Source organism: Abramis brama, assembly GCF_963993115.1.
Source record: "Abramis brama genome assembly, chromosome: 1".
NCBI lineage: Eukaryota > Metazoa > Chordata > Actinopteri > Cypriniformes > Leuciscidae > Abramis > Abramis brama.
Genome location: NC_139963.1, coordinates 18,625,556 through 18,641,349, shown reverse-complemented (window position 1 = coordinate 18,641,349; position 15,794 = coordinate 18,625,556). Strand labels below are relative to the sequence as shown.

At 35.8% G+C, this 15,794-nt stretch overlaps 2 protein-coding genes across 2 annotated transcripts in view; both read right to left on the bottom strand.

The window, feature by feature from the left end:
- Positions 1 to 3,649, bottom strand: part of tbcd (tubulin folding cofactor D) — a 47,718-nt gene extending 44,069 nt beyond the window's left edge. Inside the window, exons 1-4 of the mRNA XM_084110397.1 lie at positions 3,137 to 3,649; positions 2,774 to 2,824; positions 2,587 to 2,684; positions 2,390 to 2,491 (exon numbers count right to left, since the gene is read on the bottom strand). Coding sequence (XP_083966523.1) covers positions 2,390 to 2,491; positions 2,587 to 2,684; positions 2,774 to 2,824; positions 3,137 to 3,308 — 423 coding nt within the window. The 5' untranslated portion in view covers positions 3,309 to 3,649. The remainder of the gene's footprint in view (positions 1 to 2,389; positions 2,492 to 2,586; positions 2,685 to 2,773; positions 2,825 to 3,136) is intronic.
- Positions 3,650 to 5,768: 2,119 nt separating this feature from the next.
- Positions 5,769 to 13,173, bottom strand: fn3krp (fructosamine 3 kinase related protein). Its single transcript, XM_084131478.1, has 7 exons — positions 13,104 to 13,173; positions 12,875 to 13,019; positions 11,559 to 11,710; positions 11,361 to 11,452; positions 11,147 to 11,229; positions 10,929 to 11,051; positions 5,769 to 6,252 (listed from the first exon to the last, which is right to left on the bottom strand). The coding sequence occupies exons 2-7, from the start codon at positions 13,013 to 13,015 to the stop codon at positions 5,914 to 5,916; spliced, it is 930 nt and encodes a 309-aa protein (XP_083987604.1). The 5' UTR covers positions 13,016 to 13,019; positions 13,104 to 13,173; the 3' UTR covers positions 5,769 to 5,913.
- Positions 13,174 to 15,794: the final 2,621 nt, after the last annotated feature.

The window sequence follows — 15,794 nt, the reverse complement described above, 5'->3', positions numbered from 1 at the left end:
CAAAAAACACATGGATGGCATTTTTCCAGACATGACAAATGTTGACCTGCTCCACTAGTTACTGCCTGAAGCTATTCAGTGGTCATTTCTTGCTTAATAACTGCAAATGACAAAAAATAATTGATCAATGTTAGGACATTAAGTCTGAAATAAGAGACTAGTTCAAAAGTGGTGGGCTCAAAAGTTAAAGGCACACCATGCAGTTTCCGTTTTTCTCAAACAGCGACCCCTAGAGTCTCTGTGGAGTACTTGTATTTAACGTTACTGTCGTGAATACCACTCACGCAGAGCCGTCTCTGCACTCTTCCGACCGCGCTTTCTTCGTCGACTCTGCCATGATTCAAGTCTGAAATGCGTGCTAGTGTCTTCCATAGAGGCTGCTTCATGTGTTGTTGATGTATGTGACGTCGTGCCGCAAAGCAAGTCGTGATTCTCGCGAGATCTGTCGGGGTGCCACCTCTCAAACCTGCATTGCTGGTTTTGCCAGCGGTGTCCTCCCCCACCCCAGCTTTGCTATCGGGATGATTTGCCCAACTACGAGTTCGTCTACCATCGAAATGATTTCAAAGCTGTTATATTAAGGTACAAATCTTGCATAGTTTGCCTTTAAAGGTCCCATATTGTCAACACTGAAATTTCCTGGCTTTTTTCATGATAGCAGAGGTCTAGGGACTATGTAACTACCATATAAGTTTCAAAACAGTCAATCCACAGACAAATGCACACAGCCTGCATAAAGTAGCTGTGCCTTTTCACAAGCCATTGTAACTTCCGTAAAAATGTGACGTCAGAACTACTCAGTCACCACCTTCAGTCCCACCCCGAGCACTGCCCACCATCCCTCTCTCCTTTTGCCCAAACCCCAGACAACATCGTTGCTGATCAAGCAACAGCAACACGGAAACATGTAGAGAAAATGCCGTTCAGTCGATGGATGTGGAGACCTGCACTCCCGCGGGACCCAACGCAACAGAGTGCGGCGCGGGACTAGATTTGATGGCCGAGTGCGGGCGCGGGCGCAAGGTACTCTTGTGTGTGTGTGCGGGTTGCGGGAGAATAAAACTATTTGCGGAATCGCAGGACTCCCGCAAAATAGAAATATCTAAAAATAAAACGTCTAAAAACAAATAAATTGTTATTCATATGTTGCACAAAAGCAACAAGAATAACTAAAACTAAATAAAAACGATTTACAGGCCAGAATGAGTTTCTATTTATAACATGTTTGTAGCCAATCACAGACATACGTGTTGATTTCTTGAACGCAATGGCCAATGAGATGCAATTAAGATAGAATCCACTCACCGCTCAAAGCTGAGTTTTTGTTCAGTGCTGAATTCTGCATGCTGGCAAATCCTCTGATTATAACAAACGAAGTGTTGACATTATGAAAGATAATAACGGAGCTTTGTGAGATAGCAATGAACTGAGATGTCAGCTTTTTAGGAATTATTAAGGGAGCGCACTTTGCACTATTTCTGTCATGCCAAACCATGCACCAAGTAGCCTATGCTTGCTTTTATGTTGAATTAACAGTGATTTGTAAATGTTTATGCTTTAATAACAAATAATGTATCACCATCATTACAGGTGTTTAATTTACCTTACTTGTGAGCATCACCAAGCCACAGCATGCATGACCCTAGTTACTTGTGGTTGGTCTGGCCATACGTCACTCAGAAAACAACAAGCCAATCAGAAGAGAGGCTCATGAATATTAATTAGACAGGCCAAAATCGACCTGATCTTGGCAGAGCTCCTGAGAAAGGAGCTGTAAAAATATATTGAGATGGTTTTTGATACTTATACCACAAATGTATATTCTTAAGGACATCAAAAACTAAAATAAAACTCCAGAAAGGTGAACAATATGGGACCTTTAAGACATTCTTGTAGTATCGATAGTGCCAAGCACAGATTTAAGCACTTCTGAACGCTCGCATAAGTGCACCTGATAACAAATTACAATTTTTGTCTGTTGTCATCAAGTAATGCAATATTTATTCAGATAAATGTGGCTCTTTGCTCAAAATGCAGAGAAATAAATAATGTGGTAATAACAGAAAAAGTTACATTTATTTATTTATTTATTTAATTTATAAAAGAGCTTGAAGCATTATGAAAGCATACAGTTACTTTTAAAACTCAAAACTTCCTTCCCAGGACAAAAAGAGCATTTACTGAAACCAAGCTGTAAAAAACCCTTCTGAACTCTGCAACTTTCTCACCTTAGACAGATGAATGCATTTGTGTATGTGATTCACAGCTGCAAATAATGTATTGTTAAATTCTAAGGATCATTGAAAAGGTGCAAAATGGACACAGACACGAAGTACATTTATAAAAAATACAATTTAAAAAGAGCCTATAAACTGTGGGACCAGCTCACCTCAGTGTCTTTTTGGTCCTGTCTGCATAAAAGGTCCAGAACTGGCTGAACGTCCGACACCTCGTGGGGGAACAGCTGCATGAAAATCTTGTATCCTCTGACCTACGAAAGCACCAGAAATTCAGTCACAGATCTCCCAACCATGATTTTAGAGAGAGGATCAGTCCAACTTAGAGAACCGTGCACCATCTTAATACCTTTGAGATGATATAGAGGAATTTGAAACAGAGATGGACCAGAAGAGGTGGCGACTTCTCATTGCGGATCATCTCTAACAGCATATTCAGCATCCACTCTGAACAACGGCAAACACAGCGTTACTAGCAGCGTCCAACCACAGAACGCAATCACCATGTCCAACACATCCATGATACTTCCTCTTACCCAGATGAGGGTCCAGAAGATGTGGCTGCTCCTGGTAGCGATCCATCATAACTGCAACAGCAACCCAAAGCATGACTTGACATTTTCACCATGATCTTTTATGTTATAACTTACTTCACCTTTGCATTACAATAGCATAGACAGACAGACAGACGCAGGCAGACAGGATAGATAGATAGATAGATAGATAGATAGATAGATAGATAGATAGATAGATAGATAGATATGCTTAAAGAGACAGACATACACAGAGAGACAGGTAAACAGGCAGATATACAGCTAACGTTAGATACCACATATGACAGAGAGAGAGAGCTATAGCTGTAGCTAGCAAGACATAATGTACATGAAAATCATTCTTACCCACAAATTTCTCGATGGTGGTCTCTCTGCCGACCGTGTCGTGATGGATGTCCGGCAGGCTGCTGATGAGAGCCCGAGCCTCTGCGCCTTCACTGAACTCGGACAGCACACACGCCTGAGCCGTCACCTCCGGCTCCTCTCCATTACACACTCCCTCCATCGCCGACGACATCTATCACTGCTGTCTCTGACTGACCAGGCTACAGATGCGCTAAACGTGCGCGCGCTCACGTTTGTTTAGAGTTTCTCAGACTAGAGGATCTGACTGATCCAAGATGAAGTCTCAACCGCTCCTCACAATGACGCACTGAAGTCTCTTCAAACTCCAGCTCATCACTTCTCAGTTTCTAAAATACGCGGCAAAACATGCATTAAAAGCAACTGCTGTTGTCTTCTTCAAACTACTCACAAATAGTCAAATATATGACACAATCAAAAAAGACCGTAAAGGCTTATAACTGAACCCCGCGTATTATTATGATGCTCGCGCAGGCTGCATGTTAACGGCAAGTCGCGAGGATCAAAATAAATAAAAACGCGTTTTTTTTTAACTTCAAGTTTAAAGTCTTTACAACTGAAAGGGAATGCTGCAATGAAACGCATTATACAATTTTAGATGCGATAAATTCGCACCTTTTAATTTATATTCCTATATTTTTTAAAGCTTAATATTCCCTTTCATATTTTTTTTTGTTCCCGACAAAGTATCAGTTCATAAGAGAACAACTAATAATGGCCTAACTTAGCTTGATAGCCAGCAGCAGTCATATACTGTATAAAATAAATAAATAAAAACACTCTTAATGATTACGTTTCATCATCCACCCAATTTTCCAAATCAAAATGTGAGGTCACAGGATTTTACATTAATTTCTAAAATAATAATTACATTATTGTTGTTATTCAAATGGTTATTGTGTTCTCTCTTCGAACAGATTGGCAATATTTAAAGCTAATAAACTATGGTCATATTTGTAAATGCATACATAGTTCCAAAACTACATGGCAATCAAAGACACAACACAAAGTTATTTTTAAAGTTTTATTTGAATGTCCATACATCCATTAAGCATCCTGTTATTCCTGCAAGCAGTTCAGCAAGATCATAGCTGTTTAAATAAACCGTATTCAGGTGTGTTTTCATTTTTATTTTTCATTTTCATTTTTGGGTGAACTAACCCGTTAAACATCAGTATGTTAGTTAGTAACAATGTAGTGCAGTGAAATGTTATCATCGAATACTTCATGCGCACATGTTGAATCAAGGAGTCTTGTAAAATGGGCTCTCTTCAAAAGCATATTTGGGCCATTCAACAGAATTGATGCAAACTGCTGTCCAGCAACCAAAAAAACACAATTAAAAAGCATTTAAGTATTCAAATCTTAGATGTTTACAAAGATCATTCTATTATCTATTGAATCCCACAATAATATTTAAAATATCAGTAAGCTTAATGTATATAAAATCATAATTTATTGGGTACTTTCAATTGGGAGGCGGCTGTCCTGAACCCTAACCCCTAAATTTCAACTTGTGAAAATGATATTGAATTTTTTGTTGCTTAATTTTGCAATTAAGCAAACTTTTTTGGGTGTTATTTGATAAAATTGAGTTTTTTATTTGTGTACAACTGTTCAGAACTGTGTTAGGTAACCATGTGCTGGTTATCATATTTGAACTAGGCTCAAAAGTATCTAAAATTGTCACTACCGAAACAGTCATGACCGAAACATGTCATCGTTTTGGTAGTGACACATTTATTTGGGGGAAATAAACAAAATGTTAGTACAGTTATGCAAATCATTAGTATCTTAGTAATGTTTTAGTATGTGAGCTAAAATTCTGGAATGTGATGTGGTGTACCAATGTGATGTACCAAAGCATTACTGTCACTACCGAAAATGTGCCGTCACTCATGTTTTGTCTAAAATAAAGTATATTGAATTATCAACTAAGATGATATTATAGTGTTTGGTTCAATGTATATTCAGACTAATGAATCCTTAACTTTGAAATCAGTATGATTAACTTAATGCCTTTCACAAAGAAAGATTGGATTCAAAATACACCAAATCTTATAAATTACACTTGAAATATTGTTAATATATAGCAAAACATATATTTAGAAGGTAGATGTAAACAAAATATTAATAGGTCAATATAAGCCTTCTTATTAAATGATTTATTATTGTGTTGCGGTAGTGACACATTTTGGGACATGATAGTTAACTGCACAATTACTAGAAATGTGTACTTTGGATATTATACAATTTGCATACATACAAAATTTGTGGAAAAATACACATTTGTTTTTTTGTTTTTTAAGTCAAGTTAAAGTGCAATTTGCAAAAAGGGAATGATGCATTTTAAATCATTTATTTTTTGGCCATTGCATGGAAAACAAATGTATTCATGGTTTTAACTAAAAACAAAACAAAAAACAAATTATTTATATATATATTTATATATTTATATATAAATATGATCATATATATTTATATATGAATATGATATTTATATATAAATATATAAATATATATTTATATATTTATATATATATATATATATATATATATATATATATATATATATATATATATATATATATTATTATATTATATAAGATATTTTCAATCTGTGCAAATTATTTTCATCTTGTCAATGCATTTTCATCAGACAGGTAATGTTCGATTCAAAGCGTGTGACTAACTTCGAATTAGTTTATCATCCACCTTCATAAATGAAGACTTGAAAAGGACCCTTTAATGAAGAGCATCTACTTTGTTAGATCCTTCATGATCTGTAGAGAAGAGCCCCTGTAACCCCCGCCGAAATGATTCCAGTGGTTCAGATAGTGGAACAGCTGGTATAGTTTCTGCCTCTTTGCAAACCCAGCGGTCTTGGGGATCTTCTGATGGTAAGCATTGTAAAACGAGCTCCCAAAACCAGAAAATATGCCGCCAATAGCCAGCTCGAACTCCGAATGGCCATAAAACGATGCTGGGTCAAAGATGATGGGACCATCAGAGCATTCGGCCACATTTCCTCCCCAGAGGTCTCCATGCAGCAGAGCTGGAACCACCTCTACATCTGTGAACAGCTGAGGGATCTTCAGCTAATAAAGAAAAGCACATATGCAGCACTGTATGAAGACTTCATTAGCTTGTCATTCTACAGGGATAGTTCACCCACAAATGAAAATCCTCATTATTTACGCACCCTCATGCTGATCCAAACATGTGTGCAATTCTTTCTTCTATAAAACATCAAAGAAGACAATTTGAAGAATGTTGGTAACCAAACAGTTTTGGCATCCATTGACTTCCATTGTGTTTTTGTCCATACAATTCAATTCAATGGGAACCGAAACTCTATGGTTACCAACGTTCTTTAAAATATTTTCTTTTATGTTCCACAGAAGAAAGAAAGTCCTACATGTTTGGATCAACATGAGGGGGAGTAAATGATGAAAGAATTGTAATTTGTGGGTGAACTATCCATTTACACTTTTGAGACAAAGACCAAACAGGAAAAAAAGAAGTTTATAAATAAAAGATGCTTTATAATGATTTTCGTTTACACTTTATTTTAAGGTGCCGTAGTTGCATGGTACTTGCTCAAATTAGTACTGGGGAATATTAATTAACTACATAGTTTACTAACAATAGAGATACGGTTAGGTTTAGGGTTTGGTTTAGTAATTATGCATAATTTACTGTTATTATTATAGTAAGTACATGCAGTAACGTGTAACTACGCCACCTTAAAATAAAGTTACATTAAATCTCAAGTTACATTATAAGTTACATTATATCCTGTCAATGGATAATGTGGACTTTCTGTTTTTAAATATTTTTGAGCAAATGTTGGATAAACATTATGGATACATATCAAATTACTAATTTAAGTTGTGTACTTTTACACTTCATTTTACTACTGTACCATTAAATTAGATCATATATCAAAAATAAAAAGAACAATATACAATTTAAAATGATAATGATGATTTGGGATTCAATCAGTGATTGATTTGATTTGAAAAGTGGTGATTTTATACCAGAATGTAGTCAGATGATTGGAGTGGAAGGGTTGGAAAGTCATTTAAGAGGCACCGAAAATTATAAAATCTCAAGAAAAGAAGTTCATATTTAGATTTTTATATCATTAATATAATGTCTAGTCTATTATATTACATTAATGTATATTTTAACGTTTAAATTAAAAATAGTTTTACCCATGTTTATTCCATTTAAAAAAACAGAGACAATGGGTCTCATTCATGTGTACGCGCAAATGTGCGTGAAATCTGCGTACGAACATTTTAATGAACAAATCATGATTCATCAACTTTCATTCTAAAATTGATCCTATAATTACGAAAAAATATAGGAACAACTGAAACCACTTGTACACAAAAATGACACAGTCTTAGTGGCCTTAAAAACATGTCAAGATTAAAGGTAGGGTAGGGTTTTTCAAATTTGTTTAAACTGTCTTTATATACCAATACATAATTAAAATGTAAGTGCCCTGAAAAAGAGAGTATCGAGTGACTGTAGACCTTTTAATCTGCAATAAACACAGCTCATTATTTCCATTCGGGACGAAACAATTGATTGGTTTGGGCGACTGTCACTCACTCTCGCAACCATGGCTACCACCACTGTTGCTACAAGATCTGCCCATATGCGCGCACCCGTTTGATTTGAGGGGAGTGCAAAAGAGGCGCGGAAGCTACGAAGAGTAAAATTATGGCAGAGAAAGAGCATTCAAAATTCAAAGCACCTGCATATGCAGTCAGCGAAGGCAAACAAGGCAAAAACTACTTCCTCGGACCCTGGTTGCCCGCACTCTTGAACGACCTCCTCTGCTTCGCCCTCGACCCCGGACCTGTCCTTGAACCGACGATGCGGGACTTGTCACCGGAGTGTAACGTTAGTCCTCATCAGAGTCAACAATGTTTTCATCATGGAAACTCTTACATGCAAAACACCGTATATGTTATGACTCTTACACGAAATTCACCTTCAGCACAGTTTAACTGATGGTAATGGAAAAACGTGTATCAATGCAACCTGTTTTTAGCTTTGCCTTATAAATATAGCTCGTTACCTATAGCCTAAATATAGCTCGTTACCGAATCAAACAAAATATATTTTAAACTTTACCAGTATCGATATGCTAGCTTGATAGTAAGTACTAAAAGCCATCTTATTTGTTTCTATTTATAGTGATAAAGTTAGGTATTTTATTTAGGGCTGTCAGTTAAACGCGTTATTAACGGCGTTAACGCAAACCCATTTTAACGGCGTCAATTTTTTTATCGCGCGATTAACGCCTAGCAAACTTTGTAGTTTTTTTTTTTTTTTTTTTTTGACATGCTTTTGCAACAACTAGTAACGTTAGTACAACACCACCGGATCTAGCTAGACCGGAAACAAAACAACAGGCACGCCGCACACACTTGTTTGGGCTTGCGAGCCGGCCAAAGAGTGGACGAGAAGCCGCGTCTATGGACAACTTGTATCGCACATCGGACGCGTACTTTCTCAGTTTATGGCCAGCAATAAAAGGTGTGTGTACACTCATAGAGAATAATGTGTTCGAATTTTAAATACGAGGCGCTGCGCTTCGCTTCTCGTCCAGTGTGCGACCCCCTTTAACATTATGTTTTGAGTGGATGAATGATGAGCGCGAGACGCCGAAATGGATGCCAGTAAGATTCTGAATGGAAAGTTTAATTTTAAAAAAGTGGCCAAAATGTTTCAGTTGACAAGACCAAAGTGATCTGTGTGTTTTGTCATTGTGAACTGAGCTATCATTGCAGCACGTCCAGTCTGAAATGGCCTACTACTTGATGGCCAAGCACACTGATTCGCTGATGCGAATTCTCCACCCCCTCGTCAATATTAGGACCTCGTCAGTATTTCTTTCACCCTTTTATTGATGGACAGTGTTACATTGTGTGAGAGATTATTTGCTCCAAGTGAGAATGTTAGTGTGAAATTGAACACTACAGTATGCCAATGTTGATTTCAAAAAGAAACATTTGCTCAAAGCAAGCCGATCCACTTTTCCATGTTGATAAGAGCATTAAAATGAGAAAAAATAATGGGACAAAAAGAAATCAAGAGACATTTAGAATAGATCAAAAATGTGCGATTAATTGCGATTAATCGCGAGTTAACTATGACATTAATGCGATTAATCGCGATTAAATATTTTAATCGTTTGACAGCACTAATTTTATTACATGTGATTCTGACATGATGTCACTGCATGCACTGCGCTCCTTCCTCTCCACTCGTCTCAGGTAAATAAATGCGTCTTCCTGAGCCTGAGCGTTTGGCGTCTCGCGTTCATGTGTTTTGGGGGCGTGGCTTTGGAAGGAGCCCAGAAGGGAGGGGGTGGAGTGAATGGAAATAATTAGCTGTGTTTACAACAGTCGTGAGAGGTCTACAGACACTCGATTTTTATACTCTCTTTTTCAGAGTACTTACATTTTAATTATGTATTGGTATATAAAGACAGTTTAAACAAATTTGGAATGTTTTTTTTTTTGAAAAATCCTACCTACCCTGCCTTTAAAGCCCCTTGCACACTGAGTCCAAAATTCACGTCCGAATTTTCGCACGTTAAAAAATAAATACGACCTCACGTTATGTCAATCACTGCCTCCGAAACTTTCGTCCGTCATTAAAAAATTCGGATCAGGTTCGATTTTCTGCGTTTTTCACATCTGTAGCAAGCATTTTGAATGGTGTTTTGACAATTCAGAGCCACCGAATCAGGAATACGAAAAAACGTATGTGAAAATTGCAGACTCAGGCTACGTTTACACGTGGATGGCTATTTTCATAAACGGACATTTCTCCCCTCTTCGTTTTCAAAAATAACATCGTGCACACGAACCTGTGTATATGCTGTCAAGAGCATGCCAAACCTGTAGGTGGCAGTGTAACGAGAAGCTCAAGCCCACCTTAGCCAATCAGAATCCCGAAAATGGTCACATTCCGTGACGTCGCTGCCTAAAACTCCGTTTTTCTCAGTTTACATGCAAACGTGCAAACGAAGATTTTCAAAATCTCCACTCTGGCCGGAGTTTTTAGAAAGAATCGGTTTCATTGGCGAATCCTCCGTTTGCGTGTAAACGAAGGGTGCAAACGAAGGGAAATGTCTCCGTTTTTCAAAATAACCATGTACGTGTAAACGGGGCCTCAGTGTGCAAGGACCTTAAATCTTCAACATAGATATATATAGATAAAAATAGATATCATATAGGCCTATCAGTAAGAGATTAAGAAAAGGTGCATTATAGCTCATGCTGCGAGATAGCTCTGCATAAAGACGCAGATACACGTACGTACAGCTGGCAAAACAGAGGTCTGTAATGTCTGTATAAAGGATGTATAAAGGACTTGTTTTGAGGATGGCACTCTTGGCATCGCTCTGGGATCTTGCGAGAACGCGTCTGTAGAGAGTTGTCATATTGGTGTGAGGGAAAAGGATGTGTGAAATGCCCTTATATGGACATGGTTTGGGCGTGTTTTATGTAAATGAGTTACATCAGGCATGCGGTCGCTCATTTAGAATACTCTGAATTCATCAACATTAGAACGAGGTTAAGAACTAATTAATGTGCGTATGCATGTGTTGTGAATTTGGCAGAAAGTTTTTGTGAGAAGTTCAAATGTGCGTATAGTGTACGCAATTATTAGTAAATGAGACCCAGTATCTTTTTGTGTTTGCATGATATTTTGCTGGAATAAAAATCTGAGCTGTTTGGTTTACTTGGAGTTTGGACCACAATTCCCTGGCCTCTCTGTCTCCGTACGACTGCTCCACCAAGCCGAGCTGGTGCTGCAGCCTTTGCTGGGAGTAAAAGGACACCCAGTCATCCTGCCAGTCATTTACCTGAAAACCGAAAGGAGAGATTGCAAAGTATGTTTGAATATAAATCACTCCATGTGTTATTATGATCAGACAGCATACAGAGCAGAGATGCTGACCTGAGGGATATAACCACAGCATGTGTTCACGTGAAACCCAAACCTTTTGGCTGTTTCGACCTCAGCCTGTCCTGGTCCTTTCCCTTTTTTAAATACAGAAAATATGATAAATAATAATGGCACTGAAAAGTCTCCATCAATGCAATATATATATATATATATATATATATATATATATATATATATATATATATATATATAAAAAAAAACTTACCAACAGTCTGCTGCTCCTTGTTTTGTTTCTCTATCTGTCTCATGTTGTAAAGATGCAGGTCAGCTAGTTGTTCCCCCAGTTTTGATGAGTGTCTACATAAACATTACATATTTTAAAAGGAGCACTTTCCAACAATGTTAATGTGACATTGACCCAATTCTCAGATCCTAAACAAGCTCTATGGGTTCACGTGATTACTTATTTAAGCTCCTCATGTCCACATGTTCCATTACGAGAAGAGCTCCACTTCTCTCGAGGTCCAAGACCTTCACAGGCCTGGGCACTTTCACTGTGTTCGTGGACAGGATCGCTTCCAAGCTTGCCATCTCTCCATCAAACATCCTCCTAGCCTAAAGAAAGAGAGATCATTCATTTGTGTACTTCCAAATAGTTCTAAAGCAAAAACTTTACAATAAGGTTTCATAAGTTCACTAACTAACTATAAACAATACATTATTACAGCATTTATTAACCTTTGTTAATGTTAGTTAATACATTTTCATTGTTCATGTTAGTTCACAGTCCATTAACTAGTGTTTACAGATAGAGAATTTTGTTCTTAAAAATGTATTAGTAAATGCTGAAAATACCATTGACTAAAATAAGATTAATAAATGATGTAAAAAAGTGTTGTTCATTGGTAATTCATGTTAACAAATGTAGTTAACTAATGTTAACTAATTAAACCTGGTTGTAAAGTGTTACCGTTATAAATTTTGTATATAAAATGACATTGCATAATGTGTAACAGATCATTAGCTGATAATGTACTTTCAAATATTATACAGAAATAACATCATAAAGGTAAATAAGAATAAAAAATATATATCTATAAGCTACATATTAGCATGTATAATGTATATATAATTACAATGCATAAAGATCATTAGTTGATGTACTTCCAAAAAGACTGTCAGACAAAGTTGTAATGAATGGAAGCAGTATATTCACAATATACAGTGTCATTTAAGGTGTCATATATATATATATATATATATATATATATATATATATATATATATATATATATAGAAAATTACACACAGTGGGTTACATAGGGTTAGGGTAGGATTAGGGTTTGGTTGAGAGTTAGTTGCATGTAATTATGCACAATTAACTGTCATTACTATGGTAAGTCCATGTAACATACGTACAGTATATGGACACTGTAAAATAAAGTGTTACCAAATAAAATACTAAAGACAATTAGAAAATGTTGAAAATATTTACTCAAAAACAGTTTGGTTTATCCTACATTTTCATATTTATTTTGGTATCATCTTGAGACAAAACAATTGCACTTAGATATTTTTTAGATATGTCAGAAGTTACTTTCAGTTACAACTAGACTTAAGTTGTCTGTGAAAGCATTTACGTTCGATACGTAATGTACTTTACTATACCAAATCACATTATTATTCCAAATTTGATGACACAGACACATATAAAGTAGCATTGCAAGATTGCAACGCAAATCCAAAGCGTCGAGCTCAAGTGTATGTGTGCGCGCGCACCTCCGACTTGTGGTTGATCTTGACGAACACTGTACCAGAGTCAGTGTAAAAGCTCTGGCCTTCACTGATGCATCCTCCTCCTGAATGACCAGTGCTCTTCAAAACAGATGTGGCCAGCTCTCTCTTCAACAACGCCTCCATCTCACTGCACAACGCTCATACAACCATAAAATAAATACAAAACAATGCGTTTCTGCAAAACTGGTTCATATTGCTGTAGCCTACTTACAAGTGCTGAGTCTCTGGATGATTGCGTTGGTATTAACACAGCCGTGAGCAGGATTACTCACTGTTGAGATGTCAAAATAAAAGTCATGGATGCGTGTCGTAGTTCAGATGCTCCCCAGATATAGTTTTAAAATACACACAGAGCGAATATAATATAGTGTAGTTTAATTTATATGTGTATACTATGAAATATATATTTCTATTTTAATATATTTTAAACTGTAATTTATTCCTGTGATCAAAGCTGAATTTTCAGCATCATTCCTCCAGTCTTCAGTGTCACATGATCCTTCAGAAATCATTATAAAATGATGATTTGATGCTCAAGAAACATTTCTTATTATCAATGTTGAAAACAGTTGTGTACAATTTTATTTCAAAATTCTTTGATGAATAGAAAGTTCAAAAGAACAGCATTTATTTAAAATAGAATATTTTCTAACATTATAAATGTATTTACTGTAACTTTTGATCAGTTTAACTCATCCTTGATGAATAAAAGTATTGATTTATTTTATTTCTTTCCCCCAAAAATAAAATTAAAATTCTTACTGACCCCAAACTTTTGAACGGTAGTGTTTAATGTTAAAAAAAAGCTTTAGATTTCAGATAAATGCTGTTCTTTTGAACTTTCTATTCATCGTAGCATCATGAAATAAAAATGTAAATAACTGTTTTCAACATTGATAATAATCATAATTTTTGTAAGTATATCTTCACTGAAACCATGTATTGTTTTATTAAAATGATTCATAAATGAAGTGAAAGACTCAACCCCAAAAACAATGAGAAATATACAGATAGGCCTATGTGACAGGGTTAAGTGTGATGGGGTTGATTTTTTTGTTGCACAAAATGGCCACTACTCTTCTTGTAGACCATATATGGCAGCAATGAAATAAGTACATTGTATATACTCTAAAATTTTGAGAAATAATCATTTTCCATATTAATTTTATGTGATGGGGTTGAGTTGTTAAGTTTGACAGTACCCTCCCTTGACTATAACAGGCCACAAAAATATGAATAAAAAAGTATGATACTACTTACCATCTTCTGCACCATTGTTAAAAAGACCTGAATTATGTGATTTCTGTTAAATTATGTCACATATGGGTCAGGGTGGAGTCTAAATTATTATAGGCAGAGAATAGTTGGTGTGACGAGGTTGAGTTCAGACTGAGGGACATAACTTTATAGTCTGTTTTTTGTTTGTTTTTTCAAAATTTGCATTAAAAAAAAAAATCACAAGAAAGTAACAAATAAATACTTACAATATTGCCAAAAATGTTTTGACACTGCACATTTTGTACAAATTCAGTGAAGTGCCGCAGGGACGTGACAAAATGCTTAGTGTACAATATAAATAAGATTATTTTATGATAAAAAATTCAATCAATCAATCATTCATTATAATGTGAAAAGCTTTTAATATTTTATTAAAAAATCTGGGGGACTAAAATATATCCGAATCGCAGGAATGACCCAAATATATCTTTATTCATGGCATTATACCCTCGACCTGCCAATATACTGTTTACTGACCTGTTGTGCTCAATCCATCCTCTCTGCCATTAGAGCAAGTGTTTGATTTTAATAACCTTCTTGTTAGTGTCTGGTATATCCTAACACTTTGAGGGGAAACAATACAGATTTATCTAAATTTATTTTAAGACCCGAAACAGCAGTGAATGCCTCAATATATATAATTATGTTTGATGCCTCAAATTTGTTTTTCAAAAAAATGCAGTGTCATCAGCAAACTGGCTAAGTTTAAATTAAGTTGTAATACTATTAAACTGATTTACATTTACGCATTTGGCAAACGATTAGCAACTTACATTGCATTTCAAGGTACAATTTTTTTTTACATTCTTACTTTCCCTGGGAATCAAACCCATGACCCTGGCGTTGCAAGCACCAACACTCTACTGTTTGAGCTACAGGAAAGCTTCTTTTTACATGCACTGTAAAATAAAAAATAAAAATAAAAAAGGAGAGAGGGGCATCCTTGCCTAGTGACACAATTAATATCAAAAGTCATATCAGAAGCGGTGAGGTCTGCTTGCAAACTAAAGAGTTTAGCCACTCACAATTCCACTGCAGTGCAAAGATGGCATTTGATAAGAACTTACTGATTTAGGTGAATTTATTGCTTTATTATAGTAATAATTAGATTAATGGACATTTAAGAATTTTACAAAACATGACATGCATTTAATAGGGTTAAAATGTTAAAAAAAGAAAAGTGCACTTGAAAATCATTTAAAGGGGGCAAATGTTGTCTCTTAATTGAAAAGATGTGACAGTCTAAGTGGAAGAAGAATGGTAAAGCACTCTCGAAAGTTTGGGAACCACTGCCCTAAAGGGAGATGGTGATGGAAAAAAATAAGAGATGCAAGGAAATTTATTTGGAAATGCTTTTGCGTTCTCTTGCAAATATTTTGCATTCCTCATTTGCATTTGCTCACAAAAATGTTGAGAGAGAGAGAGAGAGAGATTTCTTGAAAGTACACTTTTAAAGTTAGTTTTTTTGTTTGTTTTTGCTGTTTTTCTTTCTTCCAGGTTGCTTTTGCTTTTTAAATCCTATTTAACTAGATTGTTACTATGAATACAAATACTGTGAATATAACACTCGTGTGCATCAGAATAAAGGGTCACATGAAAACAGTAATCTTCAAAAAAAAACAGT

Bases quoted from the DNA above. Each gene is read 5' to 3' on its own strand.
- fn3krp (XM_084131478.1), bottom strand. From the start codon at position 13,015: ATGGAGGCGTTGTTGAAGAGAGAGCTGGCCACATCTGTTTTGAAGAGC. The intron at 11,711-12,874 runs GTGCGCGCGCAC...CTCTTTCTTTAG, and splicing joins AGATCAACCACAAGTCGGAG to GCTAGGAGGATGTTTGATGG. The intron at 6,253-10,928 runs GTAAACCAAACA...TTTCTTTATTAG, and splicing joins AATTGTGGTCCAAACTCCAA to CTGAAGATCCCTCAGCTGTT.